Below are 20929 nucleotides of genomic sequence, written 5' to 3' on the forward strand. Positions count from 1 at the left end.
AATTAAAGGCGTGTGCCACCACACCCAGCTACTCTCTTTCTTATTGTTCTTTTTAAAAGCACTTTATCCTGTTTCTTTTTCTCTCCCAATCCTATGTATATTTTAAAACACACTGTAAACCTTTAGAGGTTTTTCTTAATCTGAATCTGTCTTTACTGTAAATCATTATCTTTTTCTGGCCACGAGTCTTTTATCTGGTAAACAACAACATTGCTAAAATGAAAACCACAGCTGTTTTAGCCGTGGTCTCTCCAAGATGACGGGGGTAGGGATGGGGGGTGGATAAGGGGTACCTTTACTGCCAGCACTGAGAGCTGTCCTCACTGCCTCAGTCTACGCTGCCATTCAGCAGCATGCTGCCGGCTTGGAGATGTGGTCACTGCCATTGCCAGCTCTCATATACACCAGTAAGTTGTTAGCAGAGCTCTTTAAAAGCCTTTCAGTTTTTTGCTGCTTATGCTGAGTCAGGAAATCTCCCTTAAAGGAGCCACACAAATCTCATCTTGTCTCTAGCAAAACAGAGCCCAACTGAGAACAATGCTGCTATCAAGAAGCCTTGTTTGTCTCTGTTCTTTTGTTTCTAAAACCCTTTCTTAAGCTTTTGTTAAGTTTTAAGTGGAAGTTCTTATTAGCCATGTTGCCGGTTCCATTTTGTTAGGAGTGTGTTTTCCAGCCTGCCTGGTCCCAAAGCTGTGCCAGCCCCAAATAACACACAGAGACACTGTATTTGATATAATGCTGTTGGCCTGTTACTAGCATTTCGTATTGGCTAGCTCTGTCTTAAATATTAACCCATTTCTATTAATCTCAGTATGTCCACGTGGTCTCATCTTACCAGAGAGTCTGGAGTTCTACCCTGTTGGTCCTACATCTCAAAACTCCTCCCTACTACTTCCTTTCTCCTCCTTGTCTCCTAGTCCCGCCTATCTTGCTTTCCTATTGGCCAACAGTGCTTTATTCATTAACCAATAAGAGAAACATTTACAGAATGACATCTCCCATCAGAGGGAATGGCCTTCACCTGCATTCGTGTACTGTCCCCCTCAGTCCTGTCTTAGGAAGATCAGTTTCGAAGGACTTAATGTGCTGAAGAGACGGGGAAGGGGTTTGTAAAGCTGGCATGTCAGGCTTCAAGTTTCTAAGTTTCTGTTTTACGTCAGGGAGGAAGCAGCGGCCTAAAGCTCAGCCTCACCCCAAACCCCAGGCTCGTCGGGTTCGGAAGGAACCACCAGTTTATGCAGCAGGTATGTTTTCTCTTTGAATATCTGTTGTTTTTGTAGAACTGATGTGCCAGATGAGACTCTCAGTTCTCCCTCCCTCCATTCTCCCTCTGTTTGTGTGAGGAATTGAACCCAGCACTTCATTGGTGCTAGGCAGGCACTGTACCAAGCCTCACCTGCAGTCCACTGAAGCAGCAGCTGCTGATTTGGCTGACGGTCACATAGACTTTTAAGCTTTGGCACTTTATGCCTCTAACCTCAGTCTATTTCCCTTGTACAACCCTGGGTTTCCTTGTATGTAAATAGACAAAAACTATTAAAATTATGAAATTTAAATGACATAAAACATTTAGTATGGTCTGAGGCACATAGGGGAAAAAAATCCCAGACAACGATTTTGCATGTGTCAGTATCTTTTTCTTAAATCCTGGTCTGAAAAGTGGTGCCCAGTGTGTATGTCACTGGGCTTTGGAGTGAGTCTCAGATGGGGTTTTTTCACAGGGTTAATGGGTAGAAGTTTCTGGAACTCTATAGTGAGTGGAAACAAGTTATGTGTGGAAGTTATATATCACAAGAGTCTTTTCATTGTCATCTACCAAGACAAACCATTTAATAATTCTTTTCCTCAATTGTAGACTTAAGCTTTTTATTTCTGGAGAACGCTACATATTATTACTGTGTCCTATTCTTTCCATTGTAGGAAGTATGGAGGAAAAATGGTACTTAGAAATCATGGATAAAGGCAGTGTTTCCTGTCCTACCTGCCAGGCAGTAGGAAGGAAGACTATAGAGGGTTTAAAGAAACACATGGAAAACTGCAAACAGGTTAGCTATCTTGTGGCATTTCATGACTTTTAGGATTTTTTTTTTTTTTTGTACTTAAACTACAGATGTCTGGTACTGTGTGCCATCTGTTATAGTTAACTAAGGGGTAAGGGGTAGCAGTGTGCAGTAGACTTTGCATGTACAGGCTTGGGTTTGGTTTGCATGTTTATTTAATTGTACTACTTGTTGCTTTTTTAATGTATGAACCTTGGTTTCTTCTCATAGAATGCAGAAGGTATGACAACAGCTTTGATGTGTTTGTTGTTTTTATATCACTGTGACCATATTCCTGACCTAAACAGTTAAAGGGAGGGGTTTACTTTGACTCTTGGATTGAGAGTCATTGGTGGCCATTGGTGGCCACGAATGTGTGACAGCTGGAGTGACTCATCTGTAGGTGCCAGGAACTTTAATCAGAGGTTTTCACCTGGCAGCTGAATCAGGACAAAAGACAGGAGGGAAGCAGGCTCACTCCTAAGCCACCCTTCTCACCAGACCCCACCTCCTAAGGGTGACACACCTTCTAAAACAGTGGCCCCACTGGGGACCAGGTGTTCCACACATGAGCCTATGGGCAGCATCAGATTCAAGCTATGGCATGTGGTGAGATAGAAGTGACACAGGCTGGCCTGGCCCAGCTGATGGCATTTAGTGACCTCTGTTTCTCCCCTGAGCATCTGACACTGAGCACTGACTTTTTCTCTTTGCAGGAAATGTTTACCTGCCATCATTGTGGGAAACAGCTTCATTCACTGGCAGGGATGAAGTATCATGTCATGGCCAACCATAATAGCTTGGTAAGTGTTTCCTGTGTTCTTTGTGAGTCTGTGTGATAGTTATATATACACGTGTGCGTGCATACATGAATGCATATATGCATGTACATTCATATACATACATATGTGCATATACATGCTTGCATACATGTACTTATATACATGCATGCATACATATATACTACACAAATATACACACTTTTAAAAGGTTTCTTAATTTTTTAAAATACAAAATTTATGGGGAAAGAAGAATCTTTATCCACTGCTGGTGGTAATATAAATTGGTGTAGCTACCATGTAAGTAAATATGGAAGGTCTCTCAAAATGCCAAGAATAGAACTATCGTATGACTCAGTTACATCATTCCTATGCGTATACCCAAAAGACTGCAAGGCGCCATACCACAGATGCTTTCACATCCATGTTTATTGCTATGTAATTCATGAACACCAAGAAATTGATGTAAAAACCCCTCCCTCCCTCTCTTCCTTTCTCTTTCCCTCTCTCCTTCCCTCCCTCCCCTTCCTTCCTCAGTCCAGTCTTGCTTGGAACTCTCAAACTCAGGTGGCCACCGATTTGCAGCAATCCTTCTGCCTCAGTTTTCTTATAGGCATGGGCCTAGTTTGGTTGGTGTTTGTTTTGTTTTGAGACAGGATCTAATGTAGCCCTGGCTGGCCTCAAACTCCCTGGGTAGCTGAGGCTGACCTTGAACTCCTAACCCTACTGTCTCTACATCTTAAGTGCTGATATTACAGATGTCAACTATCACACCTAGCTGCATGTGAGAATTTAAGATGTTCAGTTTACATGTGAGAATGTTCAATCCATTGATCATCAGGGAAATGAATATTAAAATCATGGCAAGAAGCAAAGCAAATGTTAAAAGGTTTCACTCACAGGCCTGTGCAGTTCCAGCTCTTAGGAAGCTGAGGTGGGAGGATTGCTAGTACAGACCATCTGGCCGGGCCACATAGTGAAACCCTAGCAGATTAGGGCAATCGTGTGTATAAGAGCAGAAAGTGCTCAACAGAGAGACCTCCCTGGGATCAACAAGATGCCCTAAAGATTCAGAAACATCCTGGGCTGAGGAGGCTGGAGAGATGGCTCACTGGTTAAGAGTGTGTAGTGCTCTTGCAGAGGACCTGGGTTCTGTTCCCAGCACCCACATTGGACAGCTCACAACTGCCTTTACTCTGGTTCTTGGGAGATTTGACACCTCTGACATCCACAGGTACTGGCACTCATACTCACATACCCCTACACAGATATACACACAAAATCAAAAATAAAGTAAGTCACTGGGTGTGGTGGTGCATGATTTTAATGCCAGCACTCAGGAGGCAGAGACAGGCAGGTCTATGTGAGTTTGAGGCCAACCTGGTCTACAAAGCAAGTTCCAGGACAGTCAGGGCTGCTACATAGAGAAACCCTGTTTTTAAAAACCATAAGTAAGTAAACAAATAAGCAAGCAAGTAAATAAATAAACTAAATTAAAAAAAAATATGAAAGGATTATCCTGAGCCTGGTTTGTCTGTCTGTGATGTCACCTCCATCTTGGTGCCCTGATGTCAAGTGAGAGACCAGGAATCTCCAGGAGGCTGAGAGGAGCTCTGTGGAACCTGGGGAGGATGCAGTATCTGGTGGAAGGTTGGGGATATAGGAGACCTGAGGCTGGGCTGCAGCTGTGGTGACTGGTGACTGGGAAGTCCTCCTGAGTGCTGTAGCCCAAGACACAGCAAGGGAAGCTGGCCTCTTGTGTGAGTAGTTCTCAGGGGTGCGCTAGAGGAGTGCACCACCCTAGTCTTCTCTGCTGTGGAGAGGCATCTTAGATTCTCAGCTGGGTGGTGGGAAGATTGATGACGTCCAGCTCCTGTTGCTGCATCTGTTACTGCTACAGCAGAGTGTATGCAGACTGCTCCTTAGGAAGCATACGCACACCTGCTGTTCCCTTCAGGTAGCTTGGGAGCCAGCATCTCTCATGCCTTGTAGCCAGGGCAGAAGTCTATCCTGAAATATTTCTCCACTTCATGCTGCTGGTTCTTGCTATAGATCTTGCATGGAGATGCAGAGACAAGGAGCCTAGTAAATCACTTGCTTCCTCCATCTTGGTTGGCCTTCTGTTCCAGTAATTTGTATGTCTTTTACTTAGTATTGACTGCTCAATGAAGCTGGATCTGGCTCTTGTATCTCATAGAAGAGTGGATAAGTCTCTTCAGTGCTAGAATTGCATAGGATGAAATCTTTGCACGGGACCATAAGTATTGTGTGTTTAAGTTAATCCTTTACTGGGAGGTAGAGGTGAGAACTCCTGTATCCAGTGTGTTTACTCCTGCTGCCCAAAAGATGAAGTATTGCGGTTTAATAAAGATCAGGATAAACAAATAGGCCAAATAGATGTTTATTCAGGGAGAAACAACCTAGACAGATGAACACCAGCAAGTTCCACTGGATGCTCTCTGCATCAGCCAGCAAGAGAGCTCCTCCTCAAACCTCATTCACAGGTCGCTTCCGCTCCTGGCTCCACCCCCAATGGGCGTGGTCAGTGCCACAGAAGGAGACAAAGTGACTATCCCACTGCAATGAAGAGAGCCGGAATTTGGACTTACTGGCATAAGAGCCCATTCTTCAGTATAGCTCAGCATATTGACCTTTTTTTTTTTTTTTTTTTTTTTTTTTTGGTGGGGGGTGCTGCTTCGTTTTCTGTTCCATAAATCATGTTTATTCTTTTTTTTTTTTTTTTTCCAGCCAATTTTGAAGGCAGGAGAAGAAGTAGATGAACCAAGCGAGAGGGAACGGCTGCGAACAGTTCTTAAGAGAATGGGAAAGCTCAGGTGCATGCGTGAGGTGAGAGCCCGGGGCGGCAGCTCCTCTCCCTGGAGCCTCAGGTCTGTGTCTTTCTGTTCTCTCCTGATTGCCCCTTCTTCCATTACAGAGTTACTCCTCTACCATCTGAGCGTATCTGGCGGCACCTACTTTTCCAGACCACAAAAGTGCAGTCATTAATAGTTATTTTTTCTCCCTTCCACAAGTATATTCCCCCTCATCCTCCTTGCTTGAAGGGGCTGCTGCTGCTTCTTCCTCTTTCTCTTCCTCCCCCTCCTTATTTTATTTTATTTTATTTTATGGGCATTGGTATGTCTGTGTAAGGGTGTCAGATCTTGGAGTTACATATAGTTGTAAGCTACATGTAGTTGCAGTGCTGGGATTTGAACCTGGGTCCTCTGGAAGAGCCACTTGAAGCTTCATTACTGTTCTTCCTTTAGCCAGGGATGTTGTTGGCTAGTTGATAGTGTGGTAGGATTGGGTTACAGTCCAAGAAGGAAGTTCTGACACAGAGTAGGTATGGGGTTATACTTTCTCAGTGGTCACTGAACTGATTGACCATGTGGCTCACAGACAGGAGGGTTATGCCAGTGGGAAATGGTGAGCAGCCTCACTGTCTTTTTGTGGTTTGTGGTGCCTGGTGGTTTCTGAGAAATTCAGGCATCATGTGAAGTGTTATTTTAACATAGGCTTCTTTCCCATGCTCAGAGTTGCTCCAGTACCTTCACCAGCATCATGGGATATTTGTACCATGTTAGAAAATGTGGCAAAGAGGCAGCAGAGCTGGAGAAGTTGACCCTGAAATGTCACCATTGTGGAAAACCATACAGGTCAAAGGCTGGACTTGCATATCACATGAGATCAGAGCATGGGCCTGTGAGTATTGATTCTTCTCTAGACATTGAGGATGTATGCTGTGCCCAACACCCTTCCCCCTTGTATCTTATGTGTATCCTTGCTTCCTCATTTGTGTCCTGTGTACTCTTTGAAGGCTTTTGTTGTCTCTTCTACGGTGGAGACGGGGAGTGAGACAAGGAGTGAGAGTATGATATTACCAAGGCAACGTACAAGAAAGTGTTTAATTGGGCTCATGGTTTCAGAGGGTTAAGAGTTCATTGTGGCAGGGCAGCTAAGAACTCACATCTTGACCTTCAAGTACAAGAGAGAGAGAGAGAGAGAGAGAGAGAGAGAGAGAGAGAGAGAGAGAGAGAGAGAGTACAAGCTCGAGCTAACTGGGAATAGCAAGAGTCCTTTGAAATCTCAAAGCCCACCCCTAGTGACACACCTCCTCTAACAAGGCCACACCTCCTAAGCCTCCCCAAACAGTTCTATCAACCGGAGACCAAGTATTCAAACATCAGAGCTCTTTGGGGCCATTTTCATTCAAACCACCACAGCATATATGTGTGTTTGCCTGTGTGTAGGCACATACATATTTGCAGGTACACATGTGTGTATATGCAAAGGTCTGAAGTTGACCTTGAGTGTCTTCCTTGGTCACTCTCTACTTATTTACTGAGGTAGGTTCTCTTGCTGAATGAACCCAGAGCTCAGTAGTTCTGTAGAAGTCTAGCTAGCTAGCTTGCCAGGGTTACCAGTGGGCTGCAGTGCCAGATTTTCTGTGCAAACTAGGGATACAAAGCCAACCCTCATGCTTGCATGACAAGTGCTTTGTCCATTGGTCATCTCCCCAAACCCTAATTATTATATTAATTTTTTTTCTAAATTTATTTTCTATGCATGTGTGTATGTATACCGCATGAGTGCCTAGTGCCCATGGAAGTCAAAATAGGGTATCATATCCGCTGGAACTGGAGATATGAATGGTTATGAGCCAGCAGTCGGTGCTGGGAATCAAATCCAGGTCCTCTGCAAGAGCAAGAAATGCTTTTAAATGCTGGGCTGCCTCCCCAACCCTCACTACTATACTTTTGTTTCTGTGTAGCTTTGGAACCTGTCCTAGAACTCGCTCTGTAGACCAGGCTGGCCTCAAACTCACAGAGATCTGCCTGCCTCTGCCTCCCAAGTACTGGGATTATAGTATATGTGCACATGCATGTGTAGGTGGATATGCACATGTGTGAACATGCATATTGAAGTCAGTTTCACTCCACCTCATTTTTAAAGCTGGAGGCTCTCAGTGACTCTGAGGCTTGCCTTTGTCATCTAGACTAGCTGGCAGTGAACCCTGAGGATCTGCCTATCTTTACGCCCATGTGCTAGTGTCACAGATTTTATCCTGCCAGGAAGGGCATCGTGTTTAATCACTGGCTATGACTGAAGTCACTTTGTTTTCATGGCTCACTCTTGCAGGTCTTCTTCCCAGAATCAGGACAGCAAGACTGTTTGAAGGAGATGAGTCTGGAGGCAAAGGGTGGAGGCCGCGTTCAGCGGCGTTCTGCCAAGATAGCTGTGTACCATCTGCAGGAGCTGGCCTCTGCTGAACTGACCAAGGAGTGGCCGAAGAGGAAGGTACTCCAGGACCTGGTACCAGATGATCGGAAGGTAAGGGCATATGTCACCGATACTCAATATTTTGTAGGTGTTTCCCAGTATGGATTTGTGTGGTGTTCTCTCAAGCTTAGTTGCAAGCTATATGGTTTTTATAGGAATGCCACCCAGGCAGTGTTGGCCCTTCTTGATGCATCCAGGCAGAAGGTCTATGGTACTGATGTGATCAGCAAAAAGTGACTGTGGTGCTAAGTGATCAGTTGGCAAGGAATGTCTTCCAGGTTATTCAATGATAAAATTACTCTGGTCCCTTAACTAGTGCGTAGTTGGAGTAGAGACCAAGACTGTGCAAAGATCTTCTGTCTTTTACCGTACTCATGTTGGTCAGCGTTCATTGAGGAACATCTCCTGCAGTGTTACTTAATGACAAACTTTTGTAGCTTTTGTAGTTATTCATTGAAAGTGTACTGTGAGAAAATTTTATTATCAGCAAAGCCTTCACTCATAATTTATGAGGAATTAATTGTTGAAAAAAAAAACCCTCACAAATGGTGATGTTCTGTGGACACTTAAGCATCTTATGGATGTTCAGATACCTTATATCAAATGGTATGGAATTTGCCTAGAATCTGTGCGCACCTCCTATATACTTTAAGTCATTTCTGGATCGTTTAACTATCTGGTACAAAGTAAATGTTTTACTGGTAGCTATTGAACCATGTGTAGTGGTGCACAGAGCCCCTGGTGGACTTTAAGGGGAAAGAAGGCATGTGAAAGACCAGCCTTGGCTACATAGTGAGGTCCTCTTCCAGAAAGACAAACACAAGCAAAATAGTTGTTATTCTGTATTATTTAGGTAATAGTGACAAGAATAGCATCTGAAAGTATGTTGCATACATGTTCTTTATATATTTTCTTAAATTACCGTGTTTTATTTATTTAAATATTTCATTTATGCATATGGATGTCAGAGGACAACTTGAACAAGGAGTCTGTTTTCTCCTTCTACCATGTGACTCCGATGGATTAAACTCAAGTCGTTAAGCTTGGTGACAAGCACCTTTACTCAGCCATCCTGCCATCCCCATACACAATCTTCATGAGTTGTAGTTGGTTGAATCATCAAATTAGCTCTGTGTAGAGACTCACTCTTTTAGATACTTATTTATTCTATAGGTTATAATTTACTGCCAGTAGTATTTAGCTTTCTACTCCAGTGAATCCTGATTGGAGTATCAGATATGTTACATAGACTCCTGAATTTTTGTTTTTGTTTTTTGAGACAGGGCTTTTCTGTGTAAAAACCCTGGCTGTCCTGGAATTAGCTCTGTAGACCAGGATGGCCTCAAACTCATAGAGATCCACTTGCCTTTGTCTCCTGAGTGCTGGGGTTAAAGGCATGCACCACCACCACCCAGCAACTCCTGAAATTTTTGATGTGCCTAAACATTACTTTAAAAAAAACACATTTATTGTTGGGTGTGGTGGTACTTTAATCCCAGTGCTCGGGAGGCAAAAACAGATGGATGTCTGAGTTTGAGGCCAGCCTGGTCTACAGAGTGAGTTCCAGGACAGCAAGGGCTACACAGAGAAACCCTGTGTATTTTTTTTTTTAAAATAATAGTGCATTGGTGTTTTGACTGCACATATGTTTGTGTAAGAGTGTCAGATCTTGGAATTACCAACAATTGTGAGCTGCCATGTGGGTTCTGGGAATTGAACCTGGGTCCTCTGGAAGAGCAGTCAGTGCTCTTAACTGCTGAGCCCCGAGAAAACAAAAATTTATTTTATATATGTGTGTGTTTGTGTACATGAATGTGCATGCATCACATGTATGCCTGATGCTGCAGAGGAGCGGCCAGAAGACATCAGATCCCCTAGGATCTGAGTTAGAGGTGGTTGTGAATTACCATATGGGTGCCAAGAGGGGACTGAACCCCATTCCCCTGGAAGAGCAGCCAGTGCACTCAACTTCTGAGTCATATCTTCAACCCATACATTTTTTAAAAAACACCATAAGATACTGAAAGATTAGCTTGTATTTTTCCTGCCCCACTCCTGAAATTAACCCTTTTTATTAGATATGCTAGTTCCTCTTAAAAGAATATATTTAGAATATGTATTGGAAGATATGAGTGCTAAGTGTCTTCATTCCTACTTGGCTTTCATTGCTTCTAGGTCCTGTCAAATCAAAGCCATTCACAAAGCCCATACTTAATCACATGCACGCACTCACGCACGTCCCACCCAACACAGAGAGAGAGGTAGTTACTTTTCTATTGTGATGAGTGCACTGGAAATGATGCATGACTTTGGAAAACCTCAGAGCCCATCCCCTGTGTCACACTTCTTCCAATAAGGCCATAACCTCCTAAACTACCCAAACAGTGTCATTACCTAGAAACCAAGTCTTCAAACACCTGAGATTATGGGGACATCTCAGGCTGCTACTCCTATTATACACACACAGGACTGTGTGACTAAGATGTGATACCTTAAATTCCAGCCCGGCATGACCAGCTTCATTCCAGCCTTCTTTCCTTCATCACTCCTTGTCCAGCCATGAAAAAAATTTGGTCAGTGGTGCCCACTGCATAAGTATCAGGTTGTTTCATAGTCATGTGTATATGCATCTCAAGTGGCAGATGTCCTAATGGAAAGTCGTAGTTTTACCTGGCTGTAATACTACCTTCAGCCTCATATGGCCAGACTGCTACCCTCTACAGTTGTTTTTTTCCTTCCCTTCTCCAACCATATTATGTTACTAATTTTGGCAGGTCCTATGTCACAGTCATTATATATACTACTACATTTAAATTTTACTTTTGTATTTACTTTTCTATTGTCATGACAAAATGCCACAAGCAAGGTAAGTAATAAAAGAAAACATTTTAATTTGGGGTTCAGGACTCTGGGGGTTATAGTCCATAACCATCAGGGCAGGGAACATGACAGCAGGTAGGTAGGCATTTGGCTGGAGCAGTTCCTGAGAGTTTACTTCTTTATCTGTAAGTAGGAGGCAGAAGGAAGGGGGAAGAGAGGAGAGCCAGCAGAAGTAGGGTAGAGCTAGCTAGATACCTAATGTGGGGATTTAAAAGCTCAAAGCCTGGCTCAGGCACACCTCCTCCAGTACCTCCCAACACGCCACACCTCTGATCCTTCCCAAACAGTTCCACCACTAGTGACTAAGTATTCAGAATTAACCCACGGGACCATTCTCATTTAAACCACTACAGTGTGCTGCCCTGGCTCTAAAGCAGACTGATGAACAGTTAAGATTTTGAAAAAGGCAATGGCACTTACTAAACTATACTGTTTGCATTTTCCTTTTCGTTTTGTCCTTTTCCCTCCCACTTCAAAAGATAACCAAACTCGGGGGCTGGAGAGATGGCTCAGAGGTTAAGAGCATTGGCTGCTCTTGCAGAGGACTCAGGTTCAATTCCCAACAGCCACATGGCCACTCACAACTGTCTGTAATTCTGGTTTCAGAGAATCTGACACCTTCATATCAATGCAAATAAAATAAAGTTAAATAAATTATTTAAAAAAAAAAAAAGATAACCAAAGTCATTAGTTTCTGTGTATCCTTCCTGGACCTTTACCAGATATACCAGATATAGAATCAGATAAATTGTACATTTTGTTAAACTCCTTTCTTTAGGTTCTTGTTTATTCCCTGGTTTAGTTCACTTAAAAGTACATCCTGGAGTGTTTGTTGTAGTGATGGCGCACACCTTTAATCCCAGCACTTGGGAGGCAGAGGCAGGCAGATCTCTGAGTTTGAGACCAGCCTAACCTACAGAGTGAGTTCCATGACAGCCAGGGCTACACAGAGAAACCCTTTCTCAGGAATAAATAAATAAACAAACAAATACATGAGTATACCCTGGAAATCACTCCCGTGTCTTCACAGAGATCACTCATTCTTTTTCCCACAGGTGCATAGTGCATAGCTGAAGTCAATAGGATGGTTTAGTTTGTAAAAATAGTACTTTCTTGACTGTCATTCTGTAACAAAGGGATCTTAGAGGGGCACATTAAATTCATTGTTAAGGAGATGTCATGCTGTTAATAACAGGAGCTCTTTGCTGTGGTTGGGGTCCTCATGGGCTCTTTTCCCTTTTTCCCTTTTTACAATATAGATGAAATGGTACACATGAAAGCCTTGTTATCTGGGGTTGGGGGAATCTAAGAGTGAACAAGTTTATCAGAGACAGGCTTTACGTCTCAGCTGTTCTTGTAGGCTTCTGAAATGTCTAAAGAAGTAGGTGTGAGTGCTGGGGCTGAAGAAGTGATGGCTCTGTAGTTAAGAACACTTGCTGTTCTTGCAGAAGATCCCAGTATTGTTCCCAGCACCCACATTTGGCAGCTCACAGTAGTCTGTAACTCCAGCTCCAGGGGATCCAAAGCTGTTCTCTGGCCTCTGCAGGCCCTACATTCACATACCCACACAGAGGCACACACAGACGTGCTTGATTGGAATAAAAGTAACTACCCCTTTCTTAAAGTAGGAGTGAAGCTTTGGGGGTATCTCGGTTGGAAGTTGCATTCCTGCCATCCAGTGTTTGTCTTCTTTGTTTGTTTGTTTCTTGTCTTCTAGTTAAAATACACTCGCCCTGGGTTACCTACATTCAGCCAGGAAGTACTTCACAAGTGGAAAACGGATATCAAGAAGTATCACCGTATCCAGTGTCCTAACCAGGTGATTCCTCCTTTGTTATATCAGTAATGCTTCTGGAGAATCTGTGGCTTTACTTATTGATTGCTTCATGACAAAGTACTTAATTGTAGTGGGTGCATGCAACCGCTATTTAGTTTATTCAGAATTGGCTACCCTCCATAATTCTGCTATATGCAACATTATTTGAGATCACTAATGGGGGCAGTGAACTGGAATGTCCCATGCAGCTGCACCTAGCTGAGCACATGGCATTCCATGTGGCTTCTCTATCTGCAGGACAGCAGGATTACCAGTAGGGAATGTAAGTGAATAGCTTCAGACACAGGAGTAAAAGATGCAGGTCTTCTAAGGTCCCATTGTGCAATTTATACAGCATCTTTTCCATAGCATCCTATTAGTCAAGGGCATCACAGGTATATTAGTTACTTTTCTGTTGCTGTAACACCACGGACAGAAGGAACTTACAGAAGGAAGTCTATTTGGGCTCACAGTTCTAGAGGGACAAGAGTCCATCTTTGTGGAGAAGGATAGCAGCAGGTGGCTGACATGGTGGCAGGAACAGAAAGCTGAAAGTTCATATCCTCAAAAGCAAGCTTGAAGCAGAGAGCAAACAGGAAATTGAGTGGGACTATAAATGCATAAATCCTACCCCCAGTGATGTCCTTCCTCCAGTAAGGCTTCTCTCTCCAGAAATTCTCCAGCCTCCCAAACAGTGCCACCAGGTGGGACCAAGTGTTCATATGGGAGCTGTAGTGGTTTGAACCAGAATGCCCCCTCCAGGCTCATATATTTGAATAATTCCTAATTGTCGATCTGTTTGGGAAGGACTAGGAAATGTGGTCTTGTTGGAGGAGGTGTCACTGAGGACAGGCAGGCTTGGAGGTTTCAAAAGTGCAGGCCATTCCCAGTTAGCTGTGGCTCTGCTTCCAACTTGTGGATAATGTAAGCTCTCAGCTACTGCTCCAGCACCATGCTTGTCTGCCTGTTGCCATCCTTCCCACCAGGATGATTGCTTTATGGCCCACCCTCTGAAACTGTAAGCAATTCCCCAGTTAAATGTTTTCTTTTATAAGTTGTCTTAATGGTGTCTGTTTACAGCAATTGAGTGCTGAGACAGAAGTCTGTGGGGGAATATTACTTAGTTCAGACTATCACTGTAGGGCTAACCCTGACTCAGAGAAAGTAGGAATGGATTCCACTTCTCAATAATTGAGTGTCAGAGAGTTGCCGCTCTCTTTAAAATTGGTAACAGAGCTGATAGTGTAGTCCTTTTGGAAGAAATAAATACAAATGTAGTTGATATATTTATACTAAATAAAAGAGTAAAAAATAGCACTCTGAAACTTTGGGTATTTGTGCTAAATGTCAGAGAGGGCCAGGGAAAGGAACATCTCAAACTTGCCAGGAGCTTGTTTACTTTTATCGTCTTCTTTTGAGTTTCCTTCTTGCCTCTGTCCTCTTGTGTGCTTTTAGTATTAGTTTTGGGGCACTGGCAATTGATCTTCTAGCTCCTAATGTGGAATTGACCAGTGTGAATGATCGTAGTGCTAAGAGAAGGGTTCTGTGTGGAGTAGCACTCACCTGTTGGCTAAGAGAAGGGTTCTGTGTGGAGTAGCACTCACCTGTTGGCTAAGAGATGGGTTGTGTGGAGTAGCACTCACCTGTTGGCTTCTCTTTTTCAGGGCTGTGAGGCTGTCTACAGCAGTGTGTCTGGCCTTAAAGCTCACCTGGGTTCTTGTACACTGGTTTGTAGCACTTTCATTTACTATTTTAATGTGTTGTCTCCAGCAGTCTGAATGGAAGAGAACTCAGTTTAGGTGAACGGCCAGTCACCCTGTTGGCCATCATCTTTAGGGGCTGCCCTTCAGTCTCAGTGTCATGGACACTCTTAGCTTCACATTGGGTGGAATAGCAAGGTGCATCTAGGATACAGGAAAGGTGAACAAGTCATGCCATGCTCATTTAGCAGATTTGAGGAAACGTCTGTGAATTTGGAATCTCAACCAGAGACTGCTTCCCTCTCCCCGGTCCTCACACACTGAACCTCCCTTGCCTTAGTGTGCCATAATCTTCCTGAAAAGTTGTGTGGACTGGAGAAGCGCCTCCAAACCCATCTGGACTCTCCTGGCCCCAAGCGCTGGGAGACAGGACAGGACAGGGACAGGATTGTTTCCATGGTGACTGAGGTGTCCTACCACCCCTGGGCCATGGGAAATGCTGTCTCTTTCCAGGCCCATTCAGAAGTATCTCCTCATTCAACTTGAGCACCATTGAAGTGTGCTGTTTCAGGAAGGGAAAGAGGGGTCTCAGTCAAGGCACCAAGGAAGTTATAGGCATCTCAGCAAGATCTGTGTAGCAGTACGTAGGAGAGTGTCACCTTGATCCTAGTTTCTTAAACTAGGTTCTACAGGTGGTACTCATGTCGTTCGGGACTTCCAAGGCACCGTTTGCCACTGGTTCACAGAGGGAAGGATGGCGGAACCTGATGCCTCTAATGAACTTGGGGAGTTTGATTAGGGGAGGAGTCAAGAAAAGCCAAATGTGAAGTGAAAAGGAGCCGAGAAGGTAGAAATAGCAGCTTGGAATGCAGTGGAAGTAGGAGAATGCCCGGTTGTGTCATGGTGCAGTGGGTGTTGGTGCAGGTGGCATCAGGACAGGTGTGTAGTGGTGAGAGCTTGTCTCAGCTCGTTATGATACAATATATCACCATTTGGGACCATTCCCCATGAATTCTAATTAAGTGGACTCCCCCCATTTCATCTCTCACAATCCCTGCACGAGGTATGTTTTCCTGAATTTACCCATAATTCTCTTCTCTTTCTTTGAAACAGGGCACCTTTGTGGCTGGAAAATACAAGTGTCTTCTGTGTCAGAAAGAATTTGTGTCAGAGAGTGGTGTCAAGTATCACATCAACTCTGTCCACGCCGAGGTGCGGGCTCCACTTTCCCCTAGTGTCTGTGTAACCCATGTGTCTCGTCTTCGTGTCTGTGTAACCTGTGTGTCATCTTCAAGCTGTAAGAAGTGGAGCTTGTCCTTGGCTTCATGTACTAGGACTGACAAAGAAATTAAGGTTGAGAACTTACTAGAGTTAAAATGCCTTCTGAAGAGCATGAGAAGAGTGGAAATGTTTTTTTTCTGTGAAGATAATTGAGCTTACGGTGGCTGGGCATCTCTGAGCCCCTGTAATTGTCTTAACTGTGATTAAATGAAGTAGTTGGAAGCCAGGCTGGACTTAATGCTTGATCTTGTTTTACAGTGTTCTCTACTGATAAAATCCAGATGTCTAACATTTTCCAATAATCTGTGTTAGTTTTTTAATTCTATGCACATGGTTGTTTTGCCTTCATGTTGTATGTGTACCATGTGTTGCCTGGTGCCCTCAGTGGCCAGAAGAGGGCTGCAGCTCCCTTAGAATTAGAGTTCCAGCTGGGTGTTGGTGGTGCACACCTTTAGTCCCAGCACTCAGGAGGCAGAGGCAGGTGGATCTCTGTGAGTTTGAGGCCAGCCTGGTCTACAGAGTGAGTGCCAGGACAGCCTCCAAAGCAACACAGAGGGGGAAAAAAAAAAAAAAGAGTTCCAGATGGTTGTGACCTACCATGTGGGTGCTGGGTCCTCTGAAAGAGCAACCAGTGCTTCTAACTACTGAGCTATCATTCCAGCCTGCCAACAGATGTTTTTTATGCTAATGTGTGTGTGTGTGTGTGTGTAGTACTATAATATATAAATTTATACTATATTATTGCATAACAACTCTGAATCAGATGCGTCCATCTCAGTCCTATCTGGCCCTGCCTGAAAAAAATAAATAGTAGTAAGGTGTTTGACATGTTCTGCTACCAAGTCTTTGTGTGTGTTTTTCACTGAAGGTGAAGTTTGGGCTTCCCATTTCAAGGGTTCTTTAAGCATAAGTGGCCAGTGACTGTCACCTTTCATCATGTAGTTTGGGAACTTCACTTTGCACATTTGGGACTTTGCTGATCTCTCCTGTGGGAGTGCTCCTCTATCCTAGCTATATCCAATGACTTAATTGGATTACTTAGTTAGATCTTGGCTTTTGCATTGCCAGAAGAATATTTTATAATAAATTTCCTCCACCCCATAATTTTCTGAATGAAGCTCAAAGAGATCAATTGGATTACAGGAACCCAGAGGAAATAAGAATTGTACTCAGGAATCTGATGGGAAATTCATGTCCCTGTTGCTATGCTGTCATGATGTGAGCACCACTGTGAGCCAGGGCTTCCATCCCAGGGTGTTACACAGAAAGAGGTGACGGGTGACATGATGCTGAGTAAATGCATTTTATCATCACAACCTTTTTTTCTTTTACTGTTTAAAATTGTGTATGTGCAAATGTCAGATCTCCTGGAACTGTAGTAACAGATGGCTATGGATGCCTAATGTTAGCCTGGGAACAGAACCTATATCCTCCGGAAGAGCATGAAATGCTCTTTTTTTGTTTTGTTTTATTTTGAGACAAGGTGTTATGCAGCTAAGCTGCCCTCAGACCTGCTGCATGTCCAGGCATGCACCACCATACCTGTGTCTGGATCACATATTAAAGTACACAGAATCATGCATTACACAGTATTTGCTTATGTGAACTGATGCATGTTGTATTTCTCTAGTTTAAAATGGAGCTCTAAGGTACCCCTGTGCTCCCTTCATGCTCCCTGTGCTGTATACCTAACACTGCCTTCTCTCCATTCTTCCTGTCCATTCATTTTATCCTTCATGGTGTTTCTAAGTGCTCCCCATTTCTGCTTTGCCTCGTGCAGGATTGGTTTGTTGTAAACCCAACAACCACCAAAAGCTTTGAGAAGCTGATGAAGATAAAGCAGCGGCAGCAGGAAGAAGAGAAGCAGCGGCAGCAGCACGGAAGTAGAAGGTCTCTGAGAAGACAGCAGCAGCCTCGCCCTGAGCCTCCAGAGAGCCAGCCAGAGCCAAGGGCAGGGAAGGGGCAGGGCGAGAATGAGGAACTGGTGGTGTCAACTGTATGTAAGGGGTCAGAGCAGGAGCCAGTGCCAGCACAGTCCCAGAAAGCAGAGCCTGCCAAGACCACTCACAAACGAGGGAGGAAGTAGGCAGCCATTGATCGTACTCCTAGGAGAGTAGATGTGATGCTGTTGTCATGGCAACATGTGCAGGGGAGGCCTGAGTCCTGGGGCTGGGTGAAGATGTTTTCAGCTGTAGCTGTGGGGCTGTGGCTCTCAGCTCCTCTGTGTACATTTCATGGTCTTCCTCGCTACTTCACTTTCATCCCTCCCTGCCTTAGTCGATTCATATTCCCATTAGAGTCCTTTCGCTTTTTCTGTTGTCCAGAAGCATCTTCAGGACCCTGGGTTCTGTGCAGGTGAAAAAAACCTTTGGCTGGCTTTTTTTGTTTTGTCCTGTCTGGGTTATGAATGGTCTTGGAATCTTTGTTGATTTAGTGGCTTCTCCATCATCTAGCTTATAAAACAAACAGTTTCTAATTTAAAAAAAAAAAAGCCTTGAGAGGCTTTATCCTGTATTTGTGACATAAAAGGACTAGAAAGGAGAACTGCCACTTTTGTTACAGTGTGACCCTGAACCCTTGGAAGCAGAATATAACCGAGGATACTTATCTGTAATTTGGTTTTACTGTTGAGAGGAAGAAAATTATTTAGTATGAAAAAGCTAGCAACTTGCTACACTTGGAGCAGGGACTAACTGGGCCCACAGGCATGAAAATAGCGCCTTGGGGTCTGTGCCACGAAGACTACGGTGAGAAAGAAGGAAAGGGCAGTGGTAGCAATCACCGCCCCACTTTACTGGGTTGCCAGGGTTAGTGCCCTAGAAGCTTCCTTGGTTTTAAGGGTTGGGAAATGACTCAGTCCCTGCTGTGTTGACTCTATGCCCTGGCCTCTGGAAATGCCACTGGGGTTGCGAAACAAGGTGAGCTTTCTCCCCTGCACTTACCTCACATGCTAGGCCACACCTTCTTAAGTCCTCACCCAGGGCGTCGACCCACCTCTGTCCCTGAATGCTCTGAGAATACTGTCCTACTGTTTTGTATATGGAGTTTTATCTGCTTTATATTGTGAGCTTTTGACACCAGATGTAGATATTCCTCTGGAGCCGGAATGAATGGTCTCTCTGTACCTCATGCCTGTCTGGTGGTGTTCAGTGGGCTCTCCCTGTGAGGGTGGAGGTCTTTGGGACGTGGGTTAGAGTAAGTAGCCCTGTTGTCGTGTTTCTGGTTTCTCTTCCTCCTGTGTAAATATTGTTCTTCTATATTCCTGCCTATTGTATGGCATATGCCACTGACAAAGTTAACTTTGATATGGACAAATACTACCTTTTCGAACCCGAAAAGGCTATTTGCCACCCTGAAGTCTCTGTTCTCTGTGCTCCTCTAAATAGCTTTATCATGTGTGCTTTGTGAAGACCACTTTTCAATAATGGGGCATTAAAACTTGAATCAGGCACTGCCAGAAAGGGTCATGTGGAAACAAGTCACGGAAATGATGTATTTGTGCTGCTGTTTTTGTTCCTACTTACACCCTTGAAGCCCCTGTAGTAGATGAGGGTTGTTGAGGAGGAGAAATGAGAAGCTGTGTTAAGTTCTGGTGACAAGGACTTGGATACTGTTTGGCAATGGCAAATAAAATAACTCACTTGGAAAGTTTATGGTTGAATTTGCTGCTGCTGTGCCGTTGAACTCTTTGCTGACACCACATGAGACTGGGAAGTAGGGGGAGTTCCAAGTCATTTCTAATTCCTTGACTCCTGAAATCTGGTCATGGCAACTGCAGCAAAAGAGAGCTGGTGCAGGGAACATGGCCTGTATCCTGTGACCCCTTTGTAGCAGGCCTTTTCTTTTTTCTTCCCAATACCAGGAATCAACAAGACTGGTGCAGTTTGGCCTAGCCACTGTATTCAGATTTTAAAATCTATTAGAATAATATAAACAAGGGTGGCAGTATTTGGTACATACAGGATGTTGAACAATGTGAACTCGTGTGTGTGTGTGTGTGTGTGTGTGTGTGTGTATGTGTGTGTGTGTGATAGAAATTGTTACAATTACTTTGAAAATGATTTGGTAATGCCGATTAAAGTGAAAATGTACCAGAAGACTGAGATCCAGTCCCAGGTGTGTGCAGAGGGAGAGTTGTATAAGAATGACAAGATACGTGAGAGCATAGTTATAATTCAGAGGTGCCTGATGTTCATCAGGGACACGTGGTTAGACTGTGTCTTTCTTGTTGCCTTCTCTGCCCTCCATGAGTAGCCAGCTAGTGTCTCTCTGTTTGAATCTGTGGGAGTGATGTGTGCTTTGAAAACGGTGACTATGGGAAGTATAGCTATGTGATTAATAGGTGACTAGCATGTACATGGGCCTGTTTTTGGCCCCTAGCCCTGGGGAGAAATTTCTCATCTAGATTCACTTCTCTCTGCTTCCTGGTACCAGGATTCCAGCTTTTCTGGTCTGATAGACCAATATCTTTAAAGGTGTAACTAAATAAATTCCTCTTTTAAAGGAAAAGAGAGATTGTGTACCATGCACTTCTTTCCATTTTTTTGAGTTAGATGCAATTGAGATGATGGCTCACAGGATAGAAGTGTGCAAAATGGAAGGTAGTGAACTCTGAGTCACCCTTGAGGGAGAGCCATTTGCCAAGCAAGAGCATCTGAGACTATTAAAACCTACTCTGATACATTATCGTTTCCATCCAGAAGGATGGATAAAATGTGATAGGTATACAGTGGGATTCTATGCTAGTTTGGTTTGTGTTGCTGTGATAAGCACCATAAGCAAAAGCAATGTGGGGAGGAAAAGGTTTATTTTATTCTATAGCTTCTAGTCCTTCATGGAGGAAGCCAGGACAGGAGCTCAAGGCAGGAACCTGGAGGCAGAAACAAAAGCAAGAGGCCATCGATCAGTGTAAAGCTGTTGGCCTGTTACTAGTGTTTTTTATTGGCTAGCTCTGTCTTAATTATTTACCCATTTCTATTAATCTAAGAGTTTCCACGTGGTCTATCTTACCAGAGAGAGGGTCTGGATCTTTTCTCTAAAGTTTCTACATCTTGAATCTCCTCACTACTACATCTCCCAGAATCCTCCTTGTCTCCTAGTCCCACCTATCTTGCCTTCCTATTTGCCAGCAGTGCTTTATTCATTAACTAATAA

The 20929-nt window shown here is 43.9% G+C and overlaps 1 protein-coding gene across 5 annotated transcripts in view; it reads left to right on the forward strand.

The window, feature by feature from the left end:
* Positions 1 to 19423, forward strand: part of Znf512 (zinc finger protein 512) — a 47783-nt gene extending 28360 nt beyond the window's left edge. For all 5 annotated transcript variants that reach the window (XM_051181813.1, XM_051181814.1, XM_051181815.1 and 2 more), the window contains 10 exons: positions 1161 to 1244; positions 1921 to 2045; positions 2756 to 2842; positions 5567 to 5665; positions 6353 to 6520; positions 7958 to 8149; positions 12696 to 12797; positions 14459 to 14521; positions 15608 to 15706; positions 17556 to 19423. In XM_051181813.1, coding sequence (XP_051037770.1) covers positions 1161 to 1244; positions 1921 to 2045; positions 2756 to 2842; positions 5567 to 5665; positions 6353 to 6520; positions 7958 to 8149; positions 12696 to 12797; positions 14459 to 14521; positions 15608 to 15706; positions 17556 to 17861 — 1325 coding nt within the window. In that variant the 3' untranslated portion in view covers positions 17862 to 19423. The remainder of the gene's footprint in view (positions 1 to 1160; positions 1245 to 1920; positions 2046 to 2755; positions 2843 to 5566; positions 5666 to 6352; positions 6521 to 7957; positions 8150 to 12695; positions 12798 to 14458; positions 14522 to 15607; positions 15707 to 17555) is intronic.
* The last annotated feature ends 1506 nt before the right edge of the window (positions 19424 to 20929 follow it).

The sequence above is a fragment of the Phodopus roborovskii genome, unplaced genomic scaffold (assembly GCF_943737965.1).
Source record: "Phodopus roborovskii unplaced genomic scaffold, PHOROB, whole genome shotgun sequence".
Taxonomy (NCBI): Eukaryota; Metazoa; Chordata; class Mammalia; order Rodentia; family Cricetidae; genus Phodopus; species Phodopus roborovskii.